Source organism: Theropithecus gelada, chromosome 7b, assembly GCF_003255815.1.
Source record: "Theropithecus gelada isolate Dixy chromosome 7b, Tgel_1.0, whole genome shotgun sequence".
Classification (NCBI taxonomy): Eukaryota; Metazoa; Chordata; class Mammalia; order Primates; family Cercopithecidae; genus Theropithecus; species Theropithecus gelada.
This window is the reverse complement of record NC_037675.1, coordinates 11456901-11481274: the sequence shown is the minus strand read 5'-3', so window position 1 is coordinate 11481274 and position 24374 is coordinate 11456901. Positions and strand designations below refer to the sequence as shown.

The following is a 24374-nucleotide window of genomic DNA, read 5'->3' as shown; positions in this document are numbered from 1 at the left end:
TCTGTTTTATGCATAATCAACAAAACATCACGTGGCAAAAGAAAATAATCTGCAAAACATACACTGTTCTGAAATGTTGAACATTTATAAATAAAATTTCTTGCTTACCTGGAAAATCTGTTTGACCCAATGTAGATTTACTTGTCTTTACAGCTAAACAAATACAAAATAAGACAGAAAAGTTATAAACACAATGAAGAATGAAACAGTTTAGGTTCTATGAATAAGAATGCAAATAGATTCTACCACCTCACACCTTAAAAAAAAAAAAAGATCGGGTACAGTGGTTCACGCCTGTAATCCCAGCACTTTGGGAGGCCGAGGCAGGCAGATTGCTTGAGGCCAGGAGTTCAAGACCAGCCTGGCCAACATGGTGAAACTCTTGTTTCTACTAAAAATACAAAAATTAGCCAGGCGTGGTGGGGGTGGGGAGTGCCTATAATCCCAGCCACTGAGGAGGCTGAAGCAGGAGTATCACTTGAACCCAGGATGCAGAGGTTGCAGTGAGCCAAGATCACGCTACTGCACTACAGCCTGGGCAATGGAGCGAGACTCCATCTCAAAAAAAAAAAAAAAACAAAAAGGAAGAAGGAAAAAAAATTATTTTTCTCATCTCTCTCTCAGGCTGACACTCCACTTCTCTGTCCCTCTTTGTAAGAAAACTCCCCCAATGAGTTGTTTATACTTGCTATCCCCTCTCATTTTCTCTGGAACCTACCCTAGCCACACCCTCACCACTCCATGGATGCATTTCACCAGTGCCAAATTCACAGATCAAGTCTCAGTCCTAATCGTCCTTGACTGACAGCATTTCCTCCCTCCTGGCTATGTGAATCACTTGGCTTCCAGGGACCCACTCTCTCTCAGCTCTCTTCCTGTCTCACTGACTGTTCTTTCTCAGTCTCCTTTGCTAGCTTCTTTCTGACTTCCAAAAGCTGAAATGCTCTCATACTACTTCTTACCATGTGGTACTCTATTTCTGATGATCCTGTTCAATCTCAGCCTTTAAGTACTACCTAAATACTGATAAATTTCCAAATTTAAATCTCCAGCCCAGACTAAGAGTTCTAAGCTCCAGGTTCACATATGCTGCAGCCTTCATTATATTCTCCAATTAGATGACTAAGAAGTAAATCAAACTTACAAATATCAAACTAAGGTCTTGGTTCTCACTGCAATGATCGGCTCTTCCCTTCATTTTTCTACTTCAGTAAATGGTACCTCTATACTTCTACATGTTTAGGCCGAAAATCTTGACATGATACTTAACACCTCCTTCTTTCATCCCCCACATCCAAATTTACCAGCCAATCTTCTTAGCTTTTCCTTTAAAATAAATCTAGGACCTGTCTAGTCTCCAAAGTGCATTTTTTAAATTTACATTACTCCCAAAAGCAAAAGCCATTATTCCTTGAGTTCAAACATGGCTGAAGTGAGTTACCATGGACTTACCTATTACTCTTTCTACTATCTGATACTGTTTATTCAACTCTGAAGCCAGCTCCTGTTGGCAATTGAAATATTCTACATCTTCAGGAGAAACTTTCCCTAACCTGGATGGCAGACAGACAGAAAAAGTACACGTAAACTAAAGTTTGGGAATCCACACACAATACATCAAAGCAAAAGTCAAAGGTGGAAAAGAAAACCTATTTTTTACTCACATCTGCCCCTTGAGTAATCTTTACTAGTAATTAGGCCAGAGATTTTACAAAAAAAAAAAAAAACACACACACACACTTTTAGAAAACACTGAAAACCTTACACTCATAGAAGGATATACCAGTTACCTGCCTCTCTGATGTGTCCTGTTTAAAAAGAGACCTAAAAATAACTATTTTATGTGATAGATTCATGTGACAAATTCACACATCTAAACAGATCAAGAAAATAAAACTATGCCTTTTCTCATATATGTATGGGTTTTAGGATTGATTAAACACGACTTTTGGAAAACTAGTTATTCTTAGTACCAAAACTTTTCAGATGACAACAGCAGCAACTTAACATTAGAATTATTGTATTTCAGAGGACTTCAAATTTCTAACTGCTTTACAAGCCTACCCCACCATCTAAGGGGTACATATTTTCAGTTTTGAGTCAAAGGAAAAACATGTAATTTACTAAAGTAGCACATTTTGCACAGTAATAAAACCAGAATTACTGTCCACATTCCACACACAAAAATAGGCTGATCACACCACACAGACAGGTATATCTTCAGGCTGAACTTGATACCATTATTACCCAGTTTAGGTTTGTGTGTGGTATAGCTCCACATATTTCCCATATACAACACCCAGACATTCAAGGCTGTAAGTAAACTAAACACACAAGGACTGTCACAGTTTTAGTTACTTAATCATCTCCTTCACATCATTTCTGCAAATTGTATAAAACCAGAATTAGTTTTAATTGTATCATAACCCAGAGAGTTCCAGAATATTCTTTACATCTAAGCCATCCCAGCCTAACTACAGGAAAATAACAAGGTGCTTAAGAGAATAAGCTCTGGATTCAGGGTGTCAGAATTCAAATCCTGAGTCCACCCACAGAATTGCTGTGTGCCATATTCTCCCCATCTATAAAACGGGTAATAACAGTACAAATCTCATGCATTTATTGTGAAAATTAAAGAATGTGTGAATAATGCTCCATAAGCTAGTTAACTCCAAAAACTTGGTAATCGTATATAAAAATATAGTATCTTCTGGTCACAATCTTATAAAATAGAATTGTAAATGGCTCCATGTTTAGATGATCAAAGCAAAATCTGAGATTCTAGATAGCTGTGATCTCCATGCATTATTTTAAAACCTCCCCTTCCCTCAGGCTGCAAATATATTTCTTTAATCCATGATGGAAAATGTACCATTGTTTGATTTCATCCTCTTTTTTCTTGAAGTTCTCTAGCTTTTTTAGGCCCTTCACTTTCTGTTGCTGTAAGGATTCTTCACTCTCCCATGTGCTGTGGATGTAAGACCAACCCTTCCACTTGATGAGGTACTGGATTTCACCTTCATCCTTTTCAGTGTCAAAGTCACCACTAGGGTCTCCATTAGCTTCAATCGCATATACAGTAGTAGAAGCTCCAGTGGCTGCAAAAGGATTAAGTACACTTGAAAGAGAGTATATTACACTAGATATTAAAAAGCTTCCCAAGAAAGCAATTCTCTAAAGACTCCCTTTTTGGATGAAGCATCAAAATAGTCCAACCTGAAATAAGTACAAACTCACAAACAGCACAGGATGGACTCAATCACAAATTTCAAGTATTTTAAAAATGTAAACCCAATTTTTACATATTCCAAATTTTGCAGGTGAAATCAAAGAAATCCCTTATCCAAAAACAATAAAAACAGAGCAGTAACATCCTTTTGTTTTGGTCCCTTACTAACTCGTAAAACAAATCCCTCTCTCCAAGACTAAGGATAAACATCAAAATATCCTCCTCCAACCTCCCCTACTCGAAGTCCCCTGTTAACTCTCTTAACCTCAATAGAAGACAGAATGAAGAAAAAAAAAAAAGCCAAAAGAAAAAGCATTTTGGTATTTCCTTTACGAAAGTTTAATGCAACTTAGTTATGAGATATCTAAATTAAGTATTTAAAAATCGTCGATAGTACCAAAATATTTATTTAACCAGTTTGGTATTTTCACAAGGAGATTAAGAAACAAATAACCAAAGATGGATTTGCTTAATGTGAATTAGCAGGTATCTCTGCTATATCACTGCTTTATAAGACATTGACACTTATCGATACTAGCTTAATTTAAAATCTTAAAGACATAGTGGACACATGCCTTTGTCCTCAGCTCTGAAACACTGGGTCAGAAAGACTTCTACATATCATAACAAATACAGCAGTAGACTAAAATTCATCACATCAGAGCTAAAATACCTAAAATCTGAGCCTTACTGAGCATATATAAAACGCAATTTGCTCCCCAAATACACATACCTCCTTTCTTTCCCAGTCTTGAATCTAAGACTTTTTCAATAGTTTCACTATTATCCTGCTGTTCATCAACTCCTTCTCCAGTCATTTCAATGAGATCATCTGAGTCAGTCTCAAAGTCATCATCTTCTTTGTAACTGCAAGAGGAATAATGCTGAATAAATGAGAAATGATCTCTTCAGAATTAAACTGCCACACATAAGTATCACTAGAATAAGAAACCATACCCTTTTGGTTCCAAAAACATGTTGTTTTATAGATCTGCCATTTGGTAGGTTCAAAGCTTGCTTTTTTTTCCTAAAGAGCTGATGCATGCTCCTAAGCAACTGTAGGAAGTCTAACTCATATTTGAAAATAAAAATGCTATATTTATACTAATTTGTGTAAGCAAGATAAAGAAAACTATAAGGACACTTCTATTTTTTTCATTTTTTAGTATCAGATTATTATGCAAAAAAGCAGACTACCACAAAAGAAGAAAAAGCATAATGGAAGAAAAAATGTACTACCATTTAATCAGGCAAAAAGAGAAGCAATATTTCTAAAATTAAAAATTTCAACCCTGTTTGTTGTCTCCCAGTAACAAGAATATGAAATTTAAGTATTCCCAAACTGTTGGAAGCTTCAACACAAGTACTTGATGGTTTACAAAATGAAAAAGAAAAACACTGGCTAGGCATGGAGGCTCACACCTGTAATCCCAGCACTTTGGGAGGCTGAAGAAGGTGGATCACGAGGTCAGGAGTTAGAGACCAGCCTGGCCAAGATGGTGAAACCCCGTATTTACTAAAAATACAAAAATTAGCCGGCACAGCAGGCGCCTGTAATCCCAGCTACTCCGGAGGCTGAGGGAGGAGAATCACTTGAATCTGGGAGGTGGAGGTTGCAGTGATCCGAGATCGTGCCATTGCAGTCTAGCCTAGGCAACAGAGCAAAACTGTCTCAAAAAATATATATATACACATATATAACTCTCTCTCTCTCTCTCTCTATATATATATATATATATGTAACTTCCCATTTAACAACAAATGATTGAGTCACAAGAAAGAAAAACAATCCTGGATGTAGTACAGTTATAGTAAGAAAAAGTGCTAGGCTATATACTAGCATACTCAAAGCCTAGACCTAGCTTTGGAATTATTAACTGGATACACTGAATAAGTTATGAATGTCTCTAGGATTCATTTTCACCATCTCCAAGAAGAACAAAAGAAATCTGTAAAATCTAAAAAAAAAAATACTTGATTTCTATAAAGTAAACTACTAGTGTTTGCATATATCTGTTTCTTTATTTCATTTTTTTTTTTTCTTTTTGAGACAGAATCTAGCTTTTTCGCCTAGGCTGGAGTGCAGTGGCATGATCTCAGTTCACTGCAACCTCCATCTCCCAGGATTCTCCCACCTCAGCCTCCCAAGTAGCTGGGAATGCAGGTGCATGCTGCCACCACACTTGGCTTTTTCTTACTTTTTGTAAAGACAGGGTCTCACCCTGTTGTCCAGGCTGATCTCAAACTCCTGGGCTCAAGCAATCTGCTTGCCTTGGCCTCCCAAATTGTTGGAATTACAGGCATGAGCCACTGTGTCTGGCCTATTTCACTAATAATAATTCCTATTAATGCTTCATATCCTAGTAGTACTTGATAAAATTAGATTCAAGTAGCAACACATTAAGTTGAACCTCAGAAAAATGTCTGTGACTCAGAAGAGCAATTCAGAAGTAGAAATATAATCCAAATATCTTTAATGAAAAAAAAGTTACGAAATGAAGATAATGCCACTAAGTCACCATTGGACAGGAGGTGAACTTGTGGTGGTTCTTTGGCAGGAACAAAGGCTTCAAATGAGCTATTGCTACTCTTTTCATATTCCCCTTGGCTCAATACCATTCTTTTTGCAAGAAAGCTAACCAGATTTCTGAAAACAACCTCAGGACATAGGTTGTTATTTTTATCTATTAAGTGCACAACCCCGAACTTATGAGAACCAAACTCTAACCAACTACTTTATCACACTGCACCAGTGAAACATTCTGGGGCACAACTTACCTAACATTTTTAGCCGCTCTTCGACGAGTCTGCCTTTTGGGAGCTTCGTCGTCATCATCATCCTCATCAGAAGAATCTTGCTTTTTTCTCTTTCCACGCTGAGTCTTAGGCTGCTTTTTAACACGAGGTTTGGGCACTGTTCTAAAATGAGAAGAGAAACAAAAAGCTAAGTCTTCACTCTATCATTTAGTGTCTACTTTATATTACAGTATTTCCCAGAGCAGTGGTTCATACATCAGAATGTAACATTTCACTTGGGGAATGTTAAACATGCATATTCTTGGGCCCTACTCCCTGAAATTCTAATTCACTAGAAATTTGGATTTTCAACAGGAGGGTCATTCTTTCTAATGCTGATAATCCTCAATCATTTATGGGAAAGAAAGTGAGTATTTCACAAATGTTCATCAGGATGACGTGATATAAAAACACATACACAGCATTTTGTTCATGGTAGTATCTCTTTGGCAGGCAAATTGGAAATAGCTATCAAACTATTTTACTTGTAGGAATTAACAGTTTTACTTGTAGGAATTAATCCTACTGATATACACCTAAACAGGTATAATAAAGTATTCACTATAGTATTATTTGCAATAACAAAACATTAAGAAAACTCTAAATATTCTTCAACTAGGAACTAAACAGTACCATGTACTTATTAAAAAAAAGAGTTTTCTGTATACTAATACGAAAGGATTTCCAGGATAAAGAAACCTACAGAACAAGAAGCAGAGGATGCTATTATCTGTGTGAAGAAAGCAACGCACAAGAAGTAACTATACATAAAGACTACCTAAGAGACTGTGTGCCCTGTCACAGAATTAACTTCGACAGACCAGGGAGATGGCCAGGACTGAAAGCCACAGTCTAGAAGCTCACATAAGGAAATCCCCAAATATTCCATCAGTGATAAAAAGGTGAAAGTAGTAAGAGAGGGAGAGAAATGAAAACTCATGATCACATTTATTATCTCTTTCTCTCATACCTCCCATACCTTTCTCATAACCAAACCTAGACAGATGATAAAGGATATAATAAATAATGAGTAAAATTCTAAAAGACAGAACTGGTGTGACATTTCAGTCTTGAAGCTTACAATGAGATAAAATAAGATAAAATTCAGTTGACAAATTCCCCTGCTGGGGTTGGGGGGTAAGCACAATGTCCTAGGTCAGAGGTTAGCAAACTTTTTCCGTAAATGGCCAGAGAGTAAATACTTTAGGCTCTGCCAGCCAAGAGGCAAAATGGGGCAAAACGTCCTTAACGTAATGAAAGAAAATACATTTTCACAAACTTTTTATAAAATTCAAAATGAAATAATCAAGTACATTTACTGCTATATATCTACCAATGAGAAAGAATTGTTTTTGAGGGGATAACATTTCACTTAATTGGAGTTCAAATTTAGTGCTCTCTATCCTTAAACTGTAAATTAGAAATGTTCACCTATAAAAACTATTCTTAGCTCACAGGCCATATAAAAATAGGTGCTAGATTAAATTTGGCCCAAAGGGCATAGTTTGCTGAGCCCATTCTAAGCAATACTATAAGAAGGTAATTTTTCCTGGGGCCTGTCTGTCTTCTGACTCCCTTTTCCTGTCATCACTATCTTAGGCTGCCATCTGTCTTATCGAAAATTAGCATAATTTGCTGCTATTTCAGCCTACCTCCTTCTCTACACAATCAGAATATTTGTTTAATGTTATATAGATTTTATGAACAAGGTAATAAACCACTCAAGTATGCTTTAAGCCAGGCAAACAGTGTTTTAAACAATTTGTTCTCCCAGAAAGAGACTGTACCCTGGCCAAACATATAAGGAGTTTTACTAAAAGCGGAAGACATGTTTTCCCCATGATAGCTAGTCTGTGAAGAAAGAATCAGTAAGACCTGCAGTGTAGGCTGGCTGAAAATGAACCACAGACATCTAAAACCCAGAATCAAAACACAATGTATCTCATTAAAGCTCTCATTCTAGCAAGACATCATCCTTCCCAATCTATGGCAGATTAAGCTCATCCAGAAGTAGAGATTTTAAGCAAACAGTGCACCTTCTGGGCACAGGTCTTCTGGCTTTTACTTTCTTTTGCTCTGGCTCACTCTCTGCACTGGTGCCTTGCTCCTGTTCATCTTCTGAGGGTTCCCGTTTCCATTTTTCTCTGCGATCAAAGCAAAACAAAATAATTTTTTTCTAAAAGAATCCTTCAAGATAAATGATCCAACAAAACCAATTTCAATGTTACTATCCAAAGGGCAGAACATGCATATTTCAGATATGCTAAGAGAGATTCTAGCTCCGTTTAAACTTGAATTGTGATCCTTCCTGGACTACATAATATCTATTCCTATTTTATCTCCAGTAACAAAAATAAATAAAAATGGATATATATGTATTTTTTTTAATTTACTGCTATTACTGACAAGACTGAAACCACAACATGCACAAGATCAGTGGTTCCAAAACTTTAGAATGTATCAGAACCACCTAAAGGGCTTGTTAAAAAAGATTTCTGGGCCAAGTGAGATGGTTCATGCCTGTAATCCTAGCACTTTGGGAGGCCAAGGCGGGAGGATCACTTGAGTCCAGGAGTTCGAGACCAATCTGAGCAACACAAGACACCTCTCTACAAAAATTAAAGTTAAAATTTTAAAATTGAGACAGGCCTGGTGGAGTATGTCTACAGTCCTAGTTACTAAGGAGGCTAAGGAGGCAGAAGGATCACTTGAACCCAGGAGTTTGAGGTTGCAGTGAGCTGTGATTTTGCCACTGTACTCCAGCCTAGGTGATAAGAGCGAAACCCTGCCCCCATTTGCCCCTCCCCAACAAAAAAAATTTCTGGTCCTTAGAGTTTCTGATGCGGTAGGTCTCAGGTGAGGCCTAAAAAATATGAATTTCAACAAATTCAAATAATGTTGGTACCGGGTAGAAACTCTGAGAACCACTATACTAGATATTGTAAGTCTTTAGAATACATTTAAGGAAACAGTCCCTAAAATTATTTTTCAACAATAAACCTATCATATAACTAAATAATCTGTTCAGCTACAGATGTAGTTTTTATTATTAGATACAGTAGATGTTCCTTTGCTCCTTGAGATCTTAGAAGGCTTGAAAGAGTCATAACCTACAGGTGTCCTACTACCCCAAACAGTTTTAGTTTACTTGAAAATCAAACAAGATATTGTAGGGACCTCACTCATTTCTCACCTGCAGGGAAGAGGAAAGAAACGTAAACAGCTGCTGGGCATGAAATACCTAGGAAAAAAACTGACAGACAAGTGCCTGAGGTTTCTCTGTAAATAAAACAATACCAATTTGTCTATGGGTCACTTTATAGGGAATGAGGTCATACTAAAGACAATAGCTACAGAACTGCAAAGTCAAATCAATATTCTTCATGGGAGAACAGGTCAAAGTAACAGTGAAAGCTTACTAAAAGGAGGTAGCTGATCTGTAGATTGAGAACCTTCCTAAAAGCTACAACAGTCACCCTATACCTGAATTGGTAGAGACCTTAGGGGGAAAAAACAACAATTCAGGCCTCCCATGGACAGTCGGTGGAGCGCTTTTATGAATATTACTCAACTTCTACTAGCACTGCGTGTTTTCATATGCATTTCTCCAGCAGATGGCTCCTTGTACACCAAGCCTTTTTGTTCCGACTTTGTACCAGAGATTAGCCAAAGTCAGGCAAATGGAGATGTTTCTTTGTTAGGATAAAAAAAAAAAATTAAAGAATGCACAATCAATCAGTCAGACAGGTAGGGGTGCTACTGGTAAGACAGAAAGGCCTGTTAGTATTGCCTAATATCCTTCAGTCTCTTTAAAACAAAGACCTTCGTATATACACTCTGGACACTGGTCTAATTCTGCTTCCCCGGAGCATAGTACAATAAATGTTTGCTAAGAATCCAAGGAATATAAGGTGATCACCAGGAAGAAAGGAAGATGTTTACAGTAAGTGGGAGACCAGCACATGAGTCTGCAGTCTCCCTTAGACCAAGTCCACAACAGTTTACCCCTCAGAGGGTGCTTACACAGTCACACTGGAGACAAGTAGAGGCATGCTTGAAAGAATATGAACAGCTATTCCTTCAGACAAGAAAGATCCACAGTCACCAATAAATTCTAATTACCGTATCTCCCCCAGGAATTGAGAACCTAAACCAGGGCTACCAATGAGGTCCACTTCTACAAGTATGGGAGACAGCAAACACAGAGAATTGATGTGTTGAGGCTAGAGTTTTCCAGTTAGATTACAGATTTAGACTTATGAACAATCGGGAGACTTAGAATCTCCCAATATAAGAATGCAAAAAAAAAAAAAAAAAACTTAGCAAATCAACTAGTCCAAAGCTCTCCTCCCAGAGAAGGAAACTGAAGTGCAGTGAGGAAATGAGTTGCTTGGCCATTATCACCAACCCTCAGCCCTGCTACTCTCAATCATAACTCACTGAGGACCAAAGAATCAGAAAACATTAAAGCCAGGCTTACACATCCTAGGAGTATCTGAAAAACTCAGCGTTTAAAAGGCCTAAGTGTGTGTGTATGTATATTTGAAACTGGTTGGATTCTTTCAAGTTTCCTTTTAATTTACAAGAACAAGAAAAAAGATAGTAAGGACCAGCAATACTAAGTCACTGTGAAGAATGGGTGAAGTGAAAAAAGTGACTGAGCAGGTTACAAAGAAATTACTTCCCATCCCTACAGATGTATAAGGCTCTCCCACATGTGAAACTGCTGTCCTCTCCTACATTACTGGCCTCTTATAAAATACAAATCTTATCAAGACTCCACCACTAAGCCATACATTGTAAGTCAGGCTACAATAAAGGATAGTTTAAGATACGAGATCGTGAGCAAAAAAATGTGACTTGGAACCAACCCAAATGTCCATCAATGATAGATTGGATTAAGAAAATGTGGCACATATACACCATGGAATACTATGCAGCCATAAAAAAGGATGAGTTCATGTCCTTTGTAGGGACATGGATGAAGCTGGAAACCATCATTCTCAGCAAACTAACACAAGGACAAAAAACCAAACACCACATGTTCTCACTCATAGGTGGAAATTGAACAATGAGAACACTTGGACATGAAGGGGAACATCACACACCGGGGCCTGTCGTGGGGTGAGGGGAGGGGGAGGGATAGCATTAGAAGATATACCTAATGTAAATGACGAGTTAACGGGTGCAGCACACCAACATGGCACGTGTATACATATGTAACGAACCTGCACGTTGTGCACATGTACCCTACAACTTCAAGTATAATAATAAAAAAAAAAGAATACAGACACACACACAAATGTGTACCAAAGGAAACATAATATTCAGCTTAAGAGGCCATTAACAGAATCCCCTAGATACCGTAAAAACACAAAATTCAACTAAATTTTTCCCAAAATTTTGAGAATTAGGGAGAAAAATACCAAGATTTAGCCAAAAGGCCGCAAGGCAATGTAAACAAACATGGAAAAAGTCAAAATGCAACTTAAATGTATGTAATTTTCTTCCTTTATTGGGAAAAGGTGGTTGGCTAGACACAAATCCTAAGAAAGACAAATCAACTCTAATCAACTATAAAGTAGGAAATGAACAAAAGCTACTTTTAAATATAATGAGCCAGAACTTTGACCAAGAGTTGGTAAGGTTTGCTATTAACTGTCTGTAAAAAAGAAAACTCCTTTTTCCTCCACTTAGAAGACATCTGGAAAAGAGGGAAGTAGCTACTTTTGTTTCTTCAATCTTCAGTAGATTTCCCCAAGAAAGGATGCCTTTCATAAAAATTCCAATGATCATAGGAAATCTGAGGCTAACAGTGATTCCCTTCCACTGTGTTACAGATATGTGACAATCTCCAATTCAAAACACTGGAAAAGGGCCAGGCACAGGGGCTCATGCCTGTAATCCCAGCACTTTGGAAGGCCATGGTGGGAGGATGGCTTGAACCAAGGAGTTCAAGACCAGCCTGGACATCAGAGTGAGACCCAGTCTTTACAAAAAATTAACAAATTAGCCTTGTGTGGTGGTATGCACCTACTAGTCCCAACTACTCAGGAGGTTAAGGTGGGAGAATCACTTGAGCCCAGGAGGTCAAAGCTGCAGGGAGCTGTGAATGTGCCACTGCACTTCACTCCCACCTAGTAAGAATAAAATGCTGTCTCAAAAACAGCAACAAAACAAAACCATCAGGACGAGGAGTCAACAAAAATCTTATACAACATTGAGCAAATTTGGATAACATTAACAGGTAATGCACGAAAAAAAGAGTTCAATCAAAACAGCACGAGTTGGTTAAATAAAATTCAATGTTTTGTTTGTATGACTCTAAGTCAGAGATACAATCTCAAGATACTCACAGGGGCCAGATGAGAACAAAATGGAGAACTCTTGGTTCATCACTGTTACATGAGCCAGCATTACCAAATTTTCTCAAAAGAAGCTAAAAACACAGATTGTTATGCACCATCTCTCAATTAAACGATGCCAACTAATTTTTAAAAATTTTAAATATTGTGCAGGTACATTGTGCTATATAACTTCTTCCAAGCTTTAAAAATATGAATACAGCTGGATGTGGTGGTACATGCCTGTAGTCCCAACTACTGGGGAGACTGAAGCAAGAGGATCACTTGAGCCCAGTAGTTCAAGGTTGCAGTGAGCTATGACCACACATCTGCACCAATAGAGTAAAACCCTGTCTCTTTAATTGGAAAAAAAAAAAAAAGGCTGGGCGCAGTGGCTCATCTTGTAATCCCAGCACTTAGGGAGGCCGAGGCAGGTGGATCACCTGAAGTCAGGAGTTCAAGACCAGCCTGGCCAACATGGTAAAACCCCATCTCTACTAAAAATACAAAAATCAGCTGGGCACAGTGGTGCATGCCTGTAATCCTAGCTACTCGGGAGGCTGAGGCAGGAGAATCACTTGAGTACAGGAGGCGGAGGTTGCAGTGAGCTGAGATTGCGCCACTGCACTCCAGCCTGGGCGACAGAGTGGGAGTCCATCCCAAAACAAAAAAACCTAATACACATCATGACGGGGTAACTGGTCTCTTTATAATTCTCCAAAGAACACAGCCCCTTGCAAGACGGCATTCTTCAAAAACATCAATGTCCTAAAAGCAAAAGAAGGCTGTGAAAGTGCTCCCAATTAAAGAAACCAGACATGTCCTTTGCAAGGTCATGGATGAAGCTGGAAACCATCATTCTCAGCAAACTATCGCAAGAACAGAAAACCAAACACCGCATGCTCTCACTCATAGGTGGGAATTGAACAATGAGAACAGTTGGAAACGGGGTGGGGAACATCACACACCGGGGCCTGTCGTGGGGTAGGAGGAGCAGGGAAGGATAGCATTAGGAGATATACCTAATGTAAATGACGAGTTAATGGGTGCAGCACACCAACATGGCACATGTATACATATGTAGCAAACCTGGACGCTGTGTACATGCACCCTAGAACTTAAAAGTATAATAATAATCAAAAAAAAAAAAAAAAAAAGAAGAGACCAGACATGCAACTAATTGCAGTAACTGACCCTAAACTAAATGCTGTAGTAGAGATGGAAAAATATTATGAAAGACTTTACTGGGTCAACTGACAAAACTGGAATATGAATTAGACAAAAGTATATCCGTAACCGGGTACGGTGGCTCGAGCCTGCAATTCCAGCACTTTGGGAGGCCAAGGCAGGCTGATCACGAGGTCAAGAGATCGAGACCACCCTGGCTGACATGGTGAAACCTTATCTCTATGAAAAATGCAAAAAATTAGCTGGACATGGTGGCACATGCCTACAGTCCCAGCTACTCGGGAGGCTGAGGCAGGAGAATGGCATGAACCCAGGAGGCAGAGGTTGCAGTGAGCTGAGATCACGCCACTGTACTCCAGCCTGGCGACAGAGCCAGACTCTGTCTCAAAAAAAAAAAAAAAAAGTACATCAGCAATGTTTTAAACCTAAGTTGAAACTGTACTGTACTGTGCTTATAAAAGAGAATTTTCTTATTTTTAAGAAATATACCTTACATATTTAAGGGAAAGGGGTAGAAGGTAAAATTCTATGAATTTTAGTCTCAAATAGTTAATAAAAAACATTATGTGTGTATATATACAAACATACACAGTCTGGGTGCAGTGGCTCACGTCTGCTAATCTCAACACTTTGGGAGAGCAAGGTCAGAGGATAACTTGAGGCCAGGACTTTGAGACTAGCCAGGGCAACACAGTGAGACCTGTATGTCTACAAAAATACAAAAATCAGGCATGGTGGCCCACGCCTGTTGTACCAGCTACTTGGGAGGCTGAGGTAGAAGGATCACTTAAGCTCAGGAGATTGAGGCTGCTGAGAGCCAAGATTGCACCACTGCACTCAGCCTAGGCGACAGAGCAAGACCCTCTCTCTTAAATAAATAGCACCCACAACAATAAAGCAAATGAAGCAAAAAATGAAGCAAAAAAAAAAAATATGGGTAAAGTATACACGGTGTCCTTTGTACTGCACTTTCATTCTTGCAACTTTCCTAAAGTTTGGAATTTTTTTTTTTTTTTTTTTTTTTTTGAGACGGAGTCTCGCTCTGTAGCCCAGGCTGGAGTGTAGTGGCCAGATCTCAGCTCATTGCAAGCTCCGCCTCCCAGGTTTACGCCATTCTCCTGCCTCAGCCTCCTGAGTAGCTGGGACTACAGGCGCCCGCTACCTCGCCCGGCTAGTTTTTTGTATTTTTTTTTTTTAGTAGAGACGGGGTTTCACCGTGTTCGCCAGGATGGTCTCGATCTCCTGACCTCGTGATCCGCCTGTCTCGGCCTCCCAAAGTGCTGGGATTACAGGCTTGAGCCACCGCGCCCGGCCTGGAATTAATTTTTTTAAACCAATTTTACAAAATTGTCCCTTCTTAAAAACTCTAAAATGTGTGAATAAACTCTGAAGGGTTTCAGAAAAGCGTTTCTTTGTGCCAATATTTCAAATCTTTCACTCTCTGAGCGAGTCTCTCTCAATTCTGAAATGCATGGGCCCACACATTAGGTTATGTTACACTTGCTCAGCTTGGATCACGGAAGCCTCCTAAAGTGCTGTGCCTTGCAACTTGAGTGTTAGCAGCTACAAGACCTCCTCTAATTAATCTTTCAGGAATCTCAACTGGTGACTCAGGGGAAGAGCTCTCTGTAAATCCACAATACTCACCAGCTGGCCAGAGAATAGCAGAAAGGAAGACTAGCCCAGTGTTCAAACACACGAACATGAGGGAAACTTCCTACCTCAGCCCAAGGCAGTTCCTATGGAAGAGCGCTAGGGTAGGGAAGCAATATGAGAAAGAAGACAGATCCCACTCTGCAAGGAACTAAGAAGTTCTACTCAGGAAAAGAAAGGTTCATACATGCTACTGAAGGTTGGCAAATTTGGGGAATTCTTAAGACTGTTAAGTGGTAGGGCACACTGGCTCACACCTGTAATCCCAGGAGACCAAGGCTGGAGGACTGCTTGAGCTCAGGAGTTTGAAACCAGCCTGAGAAACACAGCTGAGACCCCATCTCTACAATAAATTTTTAAAAACTTAGCTGGGCATGATAGCACATGCCTGTAGTCCCAGCTACTCGGGTGGCTTAGGTGGGTCAATTAAGTCCAGGAGGCCAAGAGTGCAGTGAGCTGAGATCAAGCCACTGCACTCCAGCCTGAGCAACAGAGTGAGACCCTGTCTCCAAAAAAAAAAAAAAAAAAAAAAAAGGCTGACAAGAATATGAGCCAGTAACCAGAGTAAGTGCAATGTATTATACAGTGACTGAAAAAAACGCTGGCTTCTGCACACACAAATAAGGCCATTAAAACAGGAAGTCAAGAATTCAAGCACAGCACCATTTAACTTGCAGTCAAGAGACCAAAGGAATGTAGCCAGATAGTGAAGTAATGATTACATGTGTGGATTTCCCAAGGTGTAATCAAGGTGGACATTTCAGGAAAGATACTCAAAAGGCCATGAGACCAGTAAGCAGATAATAGTCTCCCAACCAGACCATGAGACTGGGATAGAACAAAAGCCTTCTAAGATGACAACTGCAGTTTGCTTAGTTACCATTTCTCCAAAACACAAATGAAAACTGAATGCACTCTAGCAGGGCAATATTAAGTACTTGACTTTTCTGTAAGGCTCTGTAATATCCTACATTTACTTAATGTCACAAAATCTTAGCATAGTTTCTAATAATCCTGTTGGGGAGACAGTATTACTTTTTTTTGGAGATGAGGAAATGGGTTTTAAAATCTCAAATGACTTGCCTTAGGCCACTTACTAAAGATTAATAATATTTTCCAACACAAAATATGTACCTAGAGCTCTTAATAGAAGCCATGGACAGTTGTTTAACATGAGAACCCCTGAACTGGTATACAAAGTTTTGAATACCTACATTTTCAAGAGAAGCTATAGAACTCAGATTGTCAACAGGATTCACACCCTCTCCAAAAAATGACTTTAAAAATTATTTCTCAAAAAAAATCAAATAATTTCATCACATAAATAAGAACTTTTTAAATTAAAACATAATGAACATATAAATCTATGTTATAAAGAAACTTCACATTAAGTCCACAAATTAAATTTTTCTGGCTTATGAACTGCAATATTAAAATTATACAGAAACGCCGGGCGCGGTGGCTCAAGCCTGTAATCCCAGCACTTTGGGAGGCCGAGACGGGCGGATCACGAGGTCAGGAGATCGAGATCATCCTGGCTAACACGGTGAAACCCCGTCTCTACTAAAAAAATACAAAAAACTAGCCAGGCGAGGTGGCGGGTGCCTGTAGTCCCAGCTACTCGGGAGGCTGAGGCAGGAGAATGGCGGGAACCCGGGAGGCGGAGCTTGCAGTGAGCTGAGATCCGGCCACTGCACTCCAGCCTGGGCGACAGAGCGAGACTCCGTCTCAAAAAAAAATAATAATAATAAAATAAAATAAAATAAAATTATACAGAAACAACATGTAATTTCTTACCAAAATGGATGTTCAGCCAATATAATTCTGCCATAAAAATGGCAAATCTACATTTGTTCCTTGCTTACTACAATACCAAATACCTCTGTACTTGTTATTTATACGTATTTGTCTGAAAAAAATCAATGGGCTAATTGGGTTAATCCAATGGAAGAAGCTGAGATTGATCCCAAATAACAGCCCGAGTATACGTCGACTCCTTCCATGTGTTAAACTGAGAATCCTGGGTTTCCAATGCTGCTGCTGCTATTGTAACAGGTCAGGGTAGATAGTCACCCGAGCTAGTAAGAGAGACAGGAGCAGACTAAAGGACCTGGAGTAGACTAAAGACACAATGAAGGCAGTCCTAGAAATGCTGACAAGTTTGAAACTACTAGATTGAATAATTTCCCCCATGAAAGACTTACTGTTTTTTCAGCTGCCTCTGGCCTCTTCTTTTTGGGCTCCCACTCTCAGACCCGCTACTTGCCTTCAGTGTGTGAGGGGGGAAAAATGATTACAGACTTTAATTCACAGTTCTTAGGGACAACACTATCTCCTGGATCAACAATCTACTCAATATACCATTATTCAATATGAGCTTTTAGACAGAAAGAAACCTAAGTACTTGCTTGGTAGAACTCTCTCTTCTTTTGATTTGAAAATTAATATCTTTCTGCTATTACTGACTTATCTCTAAAGTCAGGAAATATTTATCTCAGCTTGACTTCTAGAACAGCAATATCCAATAACTTTCTGTAACGATGTAAATGTCCCATATCTACAATGTCCAATACAGTACCCGTCAGCCACATGTGACTACTGAGCACTTAAAATGTGACTGATGTGACTGAGAAATGGAATTTTTAACTAATGTGAACTTTAAAAGCCACATGTGAGTAGTGGGGACCATACTGGATACTGCAGATTTAGAATATCAAATAAAAATGCCACAACATTTAGTCAGTGTGCCGTAAAGGCACCAACTACTGAAGTATTCATTTTAGACTCATTTAAGAGTATGTTCACTCACGAGCCAACAGTGCTCTGCTAACAGCACTAGACCAAGGAAAGTTTACAGTCACAGACATTTCAATAGCTCTTTCTCTCCAAAATTAGGGAAAATAGCAAACTACTCCTATTGCTGTTAATCTTGTACCCTACAGAGAATGTGTTAATTAATACATAAAAGAGGAAAAGATTTCTACAACTATGTGATTGGTTTTAACAAACATGGCTCAGTAACCTAGTGCTAGACACTATGGGAAACAAAAGCAAAGGCAAACCAGCTCAGAGGTCACTCAAAATAAAACCACAAATGTAATGCAGATGTTAGGATAAATTAGATTTTTAAGGTACATTTATTTAAAAACCCACACCCAACTCACTGACCTGTGGCTATCAATATTTAACTTTCATCAGAAGTTCGTTATATAGCTAAGACTAGCAAAGTCCTCCTAAGAAAGCAGAAAGGGGACATTTCATTGAGACAAAAGAACCTCTCTTCAGAATCTAGTCTATAAATCTAATTCAGAATAAGAATCCACAAAAACATTACACAAAATGAGAAAGGTGAAAGAAGTCTGATTCTATAGACAACCAAGCCTGGTATAGAACACCAATTTTAAAATCACCAATCTATTCAATCTCTCACAATTAAGTATGTTTGAAACTCATTATATCTCACACTAAAAATGAGCAAGGAAACCAAATTTAATAAGTTAAATAAAAGTAGATACATTAATTAAGCACTCCCTCCTCTTTCAAGAATAAATCCAAAACTATTTCTATTGCTGTTTGTTTACCAAACAAGTTACCCATTTAATAAAAATCTAGGAGATTTAGAAAGTTAGGGGCTTAAAAAAGTAAACTTCTCGCTATATAATCAATTTTCATTATGAGAAACAACCTAAAAAATAAATAATTTTGAGGTCAATTCTGTATAATACTCTACTAAAAAAATCACTATTATATGATCTTTCTGGTTAGATTCTTTTGATTATTAACTTCTTGCCTTACTGTATCTGTTCATAGCTAGCTCATATTAGAGTCACTTAACCCCCATGCCTGAAGTTCAGTCTTTTTAATGGTAACACATACCATTAGTCAGAAAGAATGAAGATAAGGAGTTTAAATGCATGCCCTTAAAACATTTTTTCCTTACCTCTTCCTTAATATTAAATCGTGATGGTTCTTGTCTACTTCGATTTGACCGCCTGACCCCATAAACATCAGGATATTCTTCCCACATCTGTAAAATTAAGAGACCACACATTAATCTTTTTTCTTGACCCCCATTATTATTATCAAACATTTATTGCAATGGAAAAGAATTCAAGTAACCAAATATCAAAAGGGTTGTTTTGCTAGTTTTATTTATTTTGAAAATAGGCATATTATTCTAGGAAATATTAGTTTAACAATGTCTTCATTACTTAATAGCTATAAATCTACCTGGTATACCGCTCACCCATCATTAAAATATAAACATACAGCTGAATAATACAGCAAGGTGAGACAGCAGCTGCTTCCACTAAAGACAAAGTATTTACTGATAAATTTTAAATTCCCTACTGCTTTGAGTTTCAGTCTTGACTGCACTAACCCAACTGTGAAACTGAAAATACAAGAAGCAAAGCCCCCATTAAGTCTAATTATTTAATTAGAATCAGGAATTTTTATTTTTCTTTAAGTTCCTCGGTCATGTAACATCCCAGATAAATGCAGATGAGGCATTGCTAACACTTAGCTAGAAGTTCTCAGAATGAGAACCACTGCCACCCTTTCTCTAATACATCTATTTTTATTCTGTAGCAGTAATTAGTCCTTTGCCTTTAAGACCTGATTTTTGTAGACCTGTAACAACCTTTAAGATCTGCAGGCCGGGCGCGGTGGCTCAAGCCTGTAATCCCAGCATTTTGGGAGGCCGAGACGGGCGGATCACGAGGTCAGGAGATCAAGACCAGCCTGGCTAACACCGTGAAACCCCGTCTCCTACAAAAAAACTAGCCGGGCGAGGTGGCGGGTGCCTGTAGTCCCAGCTACTCGGGAGGCTGAGCCAGGAGAATGGCGTGAACCTGGGAGGCGGAGCTTGCAGTGAGCTGAGATCCGGCCACTGCACTCCAGCCTGGGCGACAGAGCAAGACTCCGTCTCAAAAAAAAAAAAAAAAAAAAGAAAGAAAGATATGCAACAATCCTCACCAGTGATTTAAAAAATTTAAAGGACAGATTAGTTGAGGAGAAAAATCATTTTCACTTTCTTACCCAGAGATAACTACTACTAAGTATATTCTGTATTCTTTTAACAGAATCACATAGCAGCAAAAGGAATTTGAATGGATTGTGGAACACTGACATGAAAAGGTATAACAGAAATTAAGCAAGTAGTAAAAGCTGAGATGAGAAATATGGGTTATCAAATCACAGGTGACAGCTAACATCATGAGAATATTTGGAAAAGTAAGGCTCAGAACATGCACAAAAGAAGCCACTAACTGAGACTTGTGAAATGTTTGCATTTAAAAGGGTAGGGCCAGGCATGTAATCCCAGCACCCTGGGAGGTCTAGACGGAAGGATGGCTTGAGTCCAGGAGCTCAAGACCAGCCTGGGCTACATAGGGAGATTCTGTCTCTACAGAAAATTTTTAAAATTAGCCAGGTGTGTCAGTACGTGCCTGTAGTCCCAGCTACTTGGGAGGCTGAGGTGGGAGGATCACTTGAACCCAGGAGATCGAGGCTGCAGTGAGCTGTGATTGCACCACTGTACTCCAGCCTGGGTGACAGAGCAAGACCCTGTCTCATCTTTATGAAAAATGATCCAAATGTCACTAAGGACATTATCAACAATGACTTTAACAACAACAACAACAACATAAAAATGATGAAGTAAGCTGAAGAAAATCAAGGCTTCAAAAGAAAAGAAGATGGCCCAGGAACAGGCATTTTACAACTAGAATCCAATGTAATCACGTAATCCCAAGTCCACAGATTCTATAATGGCCTTAGCATCACCTTGGAGTTAAAGGACAAAAGGTCCAACCAGAAGGAGTTAGGAATAACCAAGTGGTGGGAAATACAGGAAGAAGCAGTAAACATAAAACACTCTGAAAAAACCTGGCAGAGAAAGGAAGGAGGGAAAGAGCACTTTACTCTAGCCTGTCTACCCAGGCCCACCCCTGACCTCTGCTAGAGCTATGAAAGTTTTACGCAACATGGGTTTTCATGGAGCCCTTATTAACCGGGAGGGCTAAATCATTTCAGTGTTACTACATCAACCAGTTTTATCACTCCAAGACATCAGACAGGCATTCTAGCACAACTACTGTGACTTTATTACAGCATATATTGTAATATTTACATCCTAAAATTATCTTGTGCTCTTATTTGCCCTTTTGAGAGCTGATATCTAAGTCAACTCTTCCATGAAAAATCTACCATGTGGAGTTACTCACTACTGAGTACTCTTACATGAGTAATAAGCTTTTGGAGGAGGGCAGGGAGCTAACATGTGAAAAGGATGTATACACAGAAAACCAAGAGCCTTCCTTAGAAGTTCTCATTTTAGGATAATGATTATCAAAGGCATACTCCAATCATTCTGACTGGCTTGTAGGTCCATCCAGTCTGTAACTACACATTATTAACTTTGGAACTGCTCACTTTAACCTTAAAAGTATATTTTAAGCTGGGCGTGGTAGCTCAGGTCCATAATCCCAGCACTTTGGGAGGCGCGAGGCAGGTGGATCACCTGAGGTCAGAAGTTCAAGACCAGACTGGCCAACATGGTGAAACCCAGTCTCTGCTAAAAATACAAAAATTAGCCAGGCGTGGTGGCGGACACCTGTAATCTCAACTACTTGGGTGGCTGAGGCAGGAAATCACTTGAACCTGGGAGGCGGAGGTTGCAGTGAGCCAAGATCGTGCCACTGTACTCCAGGCTGGGCAATAGAGCAAGATTCTGTCTCAAAAATAAATAAATAAAGTTAAAAACCAAGCATATAAAAATTTGTCTCTCCTCCCTATAATTGGATGGTTCAGGTAATTTATTTTCCTTAATAGAGCAGAAAGAAGTCTTCATTTGTATCCTCAGATATCCTACAGTATATTACTAGAAAAAATGGCTGTAGGTTTCATTATCAAGATATACTAATGAGTTTTCATAAGCAATAAAGGTCTGCTAGCTTGTCCTAGGCTAGCAACACATTTGTACTGTAGGGCAAAGTAGATACCTTCTTCACATCAGCTATCCGTTCCTTCTTAGAGGCTGGCTTCTCTTTGGCTTCTGGGAGGACTGGCTGGGATTTAGAACCTGCTGATTCGCTCTCAGATTCCGACTGACTCTCAGAAGATTCAGAACTGCTATTCGACTCGCTGCCATGTCCACTTCCTGGATCACTTCCCTGCTCACTTTCCGACTGACTGCCTGAGTCTGAACCCGAAGCTTCTTCAGAGGCTGAGTGACTTATTTTGAGAGAGAGAGAGAGAGATTTAAAAATATTTAAGAACCGCCACACGAATCTGCTTTTAAAAAAAAAATTCTCATGGTAAAACATTTACAGATAGTAATGCTGATAATATAAGACCAAAATCTTCAAATTCACATTTATACTTTTACATTCCAAGTAATGTTATTGCTACCATTCTCAAAATCCCCAATAGCTACCATTTCCTGAATGTTTACATGATGCTACAGAGCAGGTGATTTCTATGGACAGACTCCTGACAGACACTCTGAACATGGATATTACTGTCCCCTTCATTCAAATGAGGCTGAACTGAGGCTCTTAAGTATTTAAGTTAACTCTCACACCTAGTTAACATAGTATGATTTGAAACCAGATAGATATGAATCCACTAAGTCTTATGTATTAAGTATCATTCCCCTCTCAACAAGAAAAAAACAAAACACAGAACAATACCAAACCAAGCAGGCTGGGCATGGCGGCTCATGCCTGTAATCCCAGCACTTTGGGAGGCCAAGGCAGGCAGATCAGAGGTCAGGAGATCCAGAGCATCCTGGACCACATGGTGAAACCCTGTCTTACTGAAAACACAAAAATTAGCTGGCTGTGGCTGCACACACCTGTAGTCTCAGCTACTCGGGAGACCGAGGCAGGAGGATCGCTTGAACCCAGGAGGCAAAGGACACAGTGAGCCAAGATCGCGCCACTATACTCCAGCCTAGAGACAGAGAGAGACTTGGTCTCCAAAAAAAAAAAAAAAAACAACCAAGCTGGACACAGTGACTCACACCTATAATCCCAACACTTTGGGAAGCCTAGGCAGGAAGATTGCTTGAGCCCAGGAGTTCGAGATCAGCCTGGACAATATGCAAACCCCATCTCTTCAAGAAAATGTTTAAATTAGCTGGGTATGATGGTGCGTGCCTGTGGTCCCAGCTACTCAGAAGACTCAGGTGGGAGGATCATTTGAGCCTAGGAAGTCAAGGCTGCAGTGAGCCATGATTTGCCACTGTACTCCAGCCTGGGTGTCACAGTGAGACTCTGTCTCCAAAAAACAAAACAAAACAAAAACAAAGCATCTTACCCAAAGAGGAAGAATGCAAACTGGTTGCAATTATCCAATCAGCGGTTCTCACTAATAGGTGCAAATGAGATTCATCTGGGGTGGTTTGTAAAAATTTATACACATTAACCTCAATCCAGAGGCCTTGCCTTATAATCTGCAGTGAGATCCAGAAGTGGTAGACTTAACAGAAACAAGTAAACAAAAAGGGCACTCTGATGCTAATGAGAACACCCAACCCAATAAAGACTGCTATCCGCCTCCACACATCTCCCTTCCTTTCTTCATTCCAAACATCCCGTAGGGAGCAGCAATCTAAGCAGGTAGATGACATCTAAAGGAACAAACCAGAAACCACAGAGACTGAGGGGTGATAGAGTATCAACCTCAAGTACAGAGAAAGCAATATCCTCATCTTCCTCTAATGGTGAGAAAGCAACTGAGGGGCATGCTGGTAGAGGGGAAGATACTCTGAAGCAAAAAGACCTCAAATGGATGGACTCTACACCAAGAGGTGGACTGTCCACTCTACTCTTTTGCTTGAAAACTACCTATCTTTGCTCTGAGGGGGGCAAGGAAAAACCCAGAACCTACAGTAACATTAACAGAAAAGTCCCTGAGTTCAGAAGCCAGGAGATAAGACACATGGCACAAAACCTGAAAGGGTAAAGGGAAGCTCTATATTTACCATCACTGCATCTTCTAGAGGTGCACAGGGCAGTACACTGCAAACTAGGACTGAATCAAATAACACCATGCGATCCACAGCACATTACAATATGGAGGCCTTTCAGTTACCATGAGGAAGCAATGAGAAAAAAATGGGAGAGCAGGGGTCGGGGGGAGGTTCCCAACACTGGGAA

General features: G+C 39.4%; 1 protein-coding gene across 1 annotated transcript in view; it reads right to left on the bottom strand.

Moving 5' to 3' along the window:
* The window catches only part of CHD2 (chromodomain helicase DNA binding protein 2), a 146699-nt gene that overhangs the window by 83213 nt on the left and 39112 nt on the right, over positions 1-24374 (bottom strand). Inside the window, exons 7-15 of the mRNA XM_025390911.1 lie at positions 22215-22446; positions 19151-19237; positions 17415-17476; positions 8062-8169; positions 6008-6148; positions 3963-4096; positions 2873-3098; positions 1453-1553; positions 109-153 (exon numbers count right to left, since the gene is read on the bottom strand). Of these exons, the coding sequence (XP_025246696.1) occupies positions 109-153; positions 1453-1553; positions 2873-3098; positions 3963-4096; positions 6008-6148; positions 8062-8169; positions 17415-17476; positions 19151-19237; positions 22215-22446 (1136 nt within the window). The remainder of the gene's footprint in view (positions 1-108; positions 154-1452; positions 1554-2872; positions 3099-3962; positions 4097-6007; positions 6149-8061; positions 8170-17414; positions 17477-19150; positions 19238-22214; positions 22447-24374) is intronic.